The 5850-nt window shown below is 48.9% G+C and overlaps 1 protein-coding gene, 1 long non-coding RNA gene and 1 other non-coding gene across 4 annotated transcripts in view; 1 reads left to right on the top strand and 2 right to left on the bottom strand.

The window, feature by feature from the left end:
* LOC105307219 (solute carrier family 2, facilitated glucose transporter member 5) overlaps positions 1-5850 on the bottom strand; it is a 25332-nt gene that overhangs the window by 17297 nt on the left and 2185 nt on the right. The window contains exon 2 of the mRNA XM_011382610.2: positions 4588-4675. Within this exon, the coding sequence (XP_011380912.1) occupies positions 4588-4620 (33 nt within the window). The 5' untranslated portion in view covers positions 4621-4675. The remainder of the gene's footprint in view (positions 1-4587; positions 4676-5850) is intronic.
* LOC111732716 lies at positions 1432-3932 on the top strand. 2 transcript variants are annotated; one of them, XR_002777664.1, is made up of 4 exons: positions 1432-1900; positions 2122-2318; positions 2670-2774; positions 2875-3932. It is a non-coding gene; the product is annotated as an uncharacterized LOC111732716 (long non-coding RNA). The 2 variants fall into 2 exon arrangements; XR_002777663.1 differs by having other exon boundaries at positions 2122-2774.
* On the bottom strand, positions 4163-4281 carry LOC111732722. Its single transcript, XR_002777670.1, has one exon. It is a non-coding gene; the product is annotated as a 5S ribosomal RNA (ribosomal RNA).

Below are 5850 nucleotides of genomic sequence, written 5' to 3'. Positions count from 1 at the left end.
CAGTTTAGACCACAGGCTGCGGAGCCTCTGGCACAGAGCACACGATTCGGCTCCTATGTCTTAGTTTCCTCCTGGACCCCAAGCCACCGGCACATTCTAGGGACCCCCTAGGAATCAGGGCTAACCCTTTGTGGAAATAGCAAAGATATTCCGAGTAGGTTCTCACTGACCTTGCTGGTCCAAATGTCTTCATTCCTTAGGGAAATATTTATTGACAACTGACTATGTTCTAGGTATCGCATTAGTCTGGTGAGCAAAAACAGTTGCCCTTAAGAAGATTATGGTCCAAAGTGGGAGACGGGCATTCTAAAGATTATATAATAATTTGATAATTAAACTATAACTATAGTAAGTTCTACAAAGAAAAACTGCAGAAGTGGTTAAAAATGGAAGGCGGGAAAGTGACTGACAGAGAATGGGGACTTAGGTAAGGGACGTGGGTGTGTCAGGGGCAAGAACGCCAGCTTTGAGGACCATCGAGGAAGTAAAATCAAAGGACTTGGTACCCCATGAGGAAGATGCGAGTCGAAACCACAATGAGATACCACTTCTCGCTACCAAGATGGTTAAAATCAATAAGACACCACTGAGATGAGATACCACTTCTCGCTACCAAGATGGTTAAAATTAATAAGATACCACTTCTCGCTACCAAGATGGTTAAAATCAATAAGACACATAATAATAAGTATTGGCAAAGACGTGGAGAAAATGGGAACTTTCTCGCACTGCTGGTGAGAACGTGAAATGGTGCAGCCACTCTGGGGAGTCTGGTAGTTTCTCACGAAGGTAAACACGGAGTAACCACGTGACCCAGCGATTCCACTCCTAGGTCTATACCCAAGAGAAATGAAAACACGTTCACACAAATTTGGACATGAATGTCCATAGCAGCACTATTCATAATAGCCAAAAAGTGACAACAACCCAAATGTCCATCAACCGATGAATGGAAACACAAAACACGCTCTATCCATACAACCGAATATTATTTAGCCGTGAGAAGGGATGAAGCACTGACATGTGTCACAATGCGGATGAACCTTGAAAACATGCTCAGTGAAAGAAGCCAGTCACAGAAGGCCACCTGTTGCCCGATTACATCCACGTGAACTGTCCAGCACAGGCAAATCCACGGACACACAGAATAAATTAGTGGTTGCCTAGGGAAAAAAAGAGGAGGAAATGGGGGGGAATGCGGCGTGACTGGAAGTGGGTACAGTTTCTTTCGGGGGGTGATAAAAATGTTCTAAAGTTGATCGTGGTGGTGGTCGCACAATTCTGTGAATATATATTGAATTGCATACTTTAATTGAATTATAAGTTATAGTCTCAGTAAGTGCACTGTATAGAAAACGGCATGCGAAAGAAAGCCAGGGCGTGAGCTTTTTGCTTTTCCATTTTCCTTCCTCCCTCCCTTCCTTCCTTCCTTTCTTCTTTCCCTCCCTTCCCTTCCTTTCTTCCTTTTTTTTTTTGATTTGGTATTGAGAGAGAGAAAGAGGCCAACGAGGACATCGAGGTCTCCTACTAACTTTAAAATGACAAGTGGCCCAGTGGCCTAGAGGCATAAATGGGAGGGGGCTCTCCTCAGAGGCCAAAGGCGGCTGTGGTCCTGAGCTGTGCTTTCGGGAGAAACAAGAAACCCCATGCCTCATGCCCGTGGTAAACTGGCTTCCTGTTTCCCATAATGCTGAAAACATTGAGACTTCAGTGAAATAACCATCTTCGGAGCTGGCGATCTGACAGGATGTGATTCAGGACACTGGGAAGGGAGCCCCACCCAAATCATCTCCCTTAGGAATCCGTCTCCGCATGCCATTTCCAGCATCAGAGAGACATCCTCCGTGTAAGACTTTCCTTGTCGGGAATATCCAGCCAGAATATAAATATCCCTGGAAACGTGAGTTCTTATGAATTATCAACACTTTAAGTCACTTTATCACACTACGGAACCCAGATGCTGAGGTCTACGCGGAAGGGGAGAGAGGAGAGAGAAACATCTCAGAGCTGGGTGCTCTGTGTCATCCCTGGGGGTGGGGGCGGGGGCGGGGCGGGGTGCCCTGGCCCTCCTGCTGCTGGCTGTGTGGCATTGGGCCAATTACTGAACTCCCTGTGTCTCAGTTCCTTCCCCAGCAAAATGCAGACGATGACACTGCCCTTCTCATGGGATCGATGTGAAGAATAAATGAGTTCATACATATAAAACGCTTACAGCCGGGTTTGCTGTCATTATCAATTATTAACAATGAAGACCCGGAGGGAAAGTTACTTGCTCAGCAACACTGAACAAGCTGATGGCAGGGACGGCCGCAAAAAAAGTATGTGTTTTCATTTTCCAAGGCTCTCTTTTTCCTAACGCATTTTATTTTTTTTCTTTCGGGCCAAGAGTCCTCTTTCCTGGCAAAAAGTCCTTGGCGCACATCAGTCAGATTCTTTTCTCCTTACATATGAGGACTCCAAAGGCCAGTGAGGCCAGAGTCACACAACCGCCAGGGGACAGAGAATCCGCGGGCCGCAGCAGCCCCTGGGAGCACAGCCCCACTTCCTGCAGCCTTCACCAGCCCTTCCACTTTTCCTTGGCTCCCAAATCCTCCCTCAGCTTCGATTAATGATTTGCAGACTCTTACAAGTAGTCGCCAGTGGCATAGTTTTGTTTTGATGTCTCCCAGGACGCCCAACATGCCCAACACGCCCAACACGCCCAGCACGTACCCACAGGGGCAGGGTCTGCCCTCAGGAGGCAGGAAGGGGGAGCCTGGCCCTCCCTGGGCACTGTAAGTTCCTTTCCCACAGAACCAAGGGGGCGGGTAGCTGTGGTCAGCTGCGTGTGACCATTTTAATCATTTCCTTTCAAAACGTATTGCTCATTTTCAGGCACCACCACGTAGGGCACGTCCATGCTTCTGAAGCCACACCTGGGGAGTCACAGCTAGTCAGTGCATTCCTTTTTGGAGAGGAGGCACAGACCAGATCAGAGCCTCCCCTGACCCCCCCAAAACCCCTAAGTTTACCTCCCAGTCTCTTTTCTATAAAATAGAGGGAATGACACTTGACTTGTCTAACACTTCTTTAGTTGTGCAAGTCAAACAAGATAGTCCAGGGGAAGGAACTTAGAAATCTCTAAACCAGCGGTCCCCAACCTTTTTGGCACCCGGGACCGGTGCTCCTGTGAGAATCTAATGCCTGAGGATCTGAGGAGGGGCTGAGGCGGGGATGCTGGAGCTGGGGAGCGGCTGCAGACACAGATGAAGCTTCGCTCTTTCACCCGCCGCTCACCTCCTGCTGTGCGGCCCCGGGTCCTCACAGGCCCTGGACCTGGTCCCCGGGCGCTGGGGACCCCTGCTCTAACGCAGTGATTCTCCTTGAGGCGGGAGTACTACTGGCGGCTAGTGAGGACAGACCAGGGATGCTGCTAAACATCCTACGACACGCAGCCCGGACCCCCACTGCCCTGCCCTAAAGGATGCTCGAAAAGCAAGAACATTTATGAGGAATTCGCTAGGTGCCACGTAATTCACATGCATCATCTCATTTAATTGTTCCAGCAGCACTATCAGATGGTATGGTTATTATACCCATTTCACAGGTATTCTACCAAAACGCAGGCACAGAGCAGTTAAATGATTTGCCCAAACTCGCTCTTAATCTCTGAGCTACAGAGCATGTTCCCAACCTGCCTATGGCAAGGGTCTCACGACCATGACTGAATAAATAATAATTTACCCAAATATGTACTTCTTCCCCCATAAATATAAGCAGATGCTGTTGCGATGAATAAAACACAAATTTCTGGAAAGCGTTAATAAATTCACATCATCTTTCTGTCTCTACACATTTTCCTCAATCAAGAGATTCTAAAAGGAGAATGGCAGGTTCAGAAAAATCTTTCGTTACTAAAAAAAAAAGGGCGTCTCATCATCTGAAAGACAGGGAATCTCTGTTGCAGATTTAAATTACATTCAAATCTTGCACCACTTTTTCTGAGTCTAACTACTTTTCATACTAGCTTTGCTATGTTCCTTGCTGAAAAGGTTAATTAAAATACTCTGAAACCAAAATCAAAACAAATCAAAAAACATCTTACAAGCAACGTCTAAGGATTTCGTTGCCGGTTTTTGGAAACCCTTCACCTCAATCTCTTTCTTTCTTTCTTTCTTTTTTACGCCTACAGCACCTGGTTTTCTTAGGTGGTCTCCCATCCAAGTACTAACCAGGCCCGGCCCTGCTTAGCTTCCGAGATCAGACGGGATCAGGCCTGTTCAGGGTAGCATGGCCGTAGACTCAGTCTCTTTCGATGAAGGAAATTGGAACAGTTTAACCCTTTGAGTCTCTTCGATTTGGTAACAGGTATTTTTAAAGGCTGGTCCTGTAGGGTGATTCCCAAAGAATCCCTAAATCTAAATGTCTCTGAATGTCTCCTCTCTCCAGTCCCCGTAAAAGCCCAGCTGCCGGGTGAACTCCGAGGGGCGGGTGACAGAGCTCCCAAGAACGACCCCCGCCCACCCCCCCACCCCCCGCCTCAGCAATGCTGCACGGGCGGGCGCTGGCTGGGGGCTGCTCCATGCCCCCTCCCTGGGCAGCACTTACCCCTTCCCTCTTGACCGGACCCTGTTGCTCCATCTTTGCTCTGGAAAGATGTGCTGCTCACGTCCTTTCAGCCAAAATAACACATGCACTGGATGGAGAGAGAAGACATCCCCACTGCACTTTGGCCGTGCCAAGTAACAACCAATCGCATTTTTACAGCCAGTCTAAGGCAGAATAACCCTTTCAGGCACCCAGAGGTCTGTCATTTTCACTTCTTCTTTTAAATTAGATGTCTAGGGTTTAGCTCACAAGCGGGCACCTCCCTCGGACTGCAGGCACAGCGCCTTTCTGGTGGGGACAGTCTGTGACATTTTCTTGTTGCGAAAGCTCCCACTGGTCAGGCTTGTGGTGAGTGACTAGAAGAGTTATTTCTGTCACAGACACATGGAAAGCAACAGCTGCCACCGACCCTACATCACACCAGGCAACAGGGGGGCAAGAGATAGGGTCACCAGAGGCTTCTAAGAAGTCATCCTTGCCAGGAAACCTATAGCCGAGTCTCTACTGGAGAGTCAGCTCTTGCCCAAATGACTGCACACCGCTTTCTTGGAGCGTTTCTTATCTTCCTTTTTAATTAAGGAACTCCGAGTGGCCCCCGGGTGCTATTTTCCGTGTAATTACCACTATTGCAATAACGGTAAATATTTCAAATCCTTTTATCTGCCGGGCAAGGAGAGCGAGTCGTGGCTGCTGGTCTGGCTGTTCCACGCATGGCCACACGACTGCCAGACTCCTGTGCCGGGCACGTGTCCCGCTGCCATGGGGCGCAGAAGGTCAAGTGGCCGAAGCCCAGAACAAAGTCCCACAAGGTCTACAGACTTTCATCCTTACAGGACACGGTCCTTGTTTTATTTGCCAAGGAACGACTCCAGCGACTTCGGCCATTTCTTCCCCCTCCTTCACCTTCAAGTAAACACGTACCTGGGGATGCACTGGGTGGCGGGCGCTGTTCCTGGCCTCAGCCACAAACCTGGGGAGTGTGCCTAGCTAGGCTCCACTGTGTGGGAGGCTGTGAGGAGGGTGCCAGGGGCGTGGCCCGTGTGTGTGTGTGTGTGTGTGTGTGTGTGTGTGTGTGTGTTGGGGGGCGTCCCCATTCACAAGGGGAGACCGACTGACTATTCTCTCTCACCGACTTTTTCCACAGCCCGATTACCAGCATTTCCAACTAAAGTTGGCAAGACCAGATGTCTCCAATTATGTCAGAGTTATGAAAAATGCTCCGAAGAAAATGCACTTCGGTCGGAGAGAAAAAAATCTGCTGGG

This window comes from Pteropus vampyrus, unplaced genomic scaffold (assembly GCF_000151845.1).
Source record: "Pteropus vampyrus isolate Shadow unplaced genomic scaffold, Pvam_2.0 Scaffold484, whole genome shotgun sequence".
Classification (NCBI taxonomy): Eukaryota; Metazoa; Chordata; class Mammalia; order Chiroptera; family Pteropodidae; genus Pteropus; species Pteropus vampyrus.
This window is presented reverse-complemented; position numbering and strand designations above follow the sequence as displayed.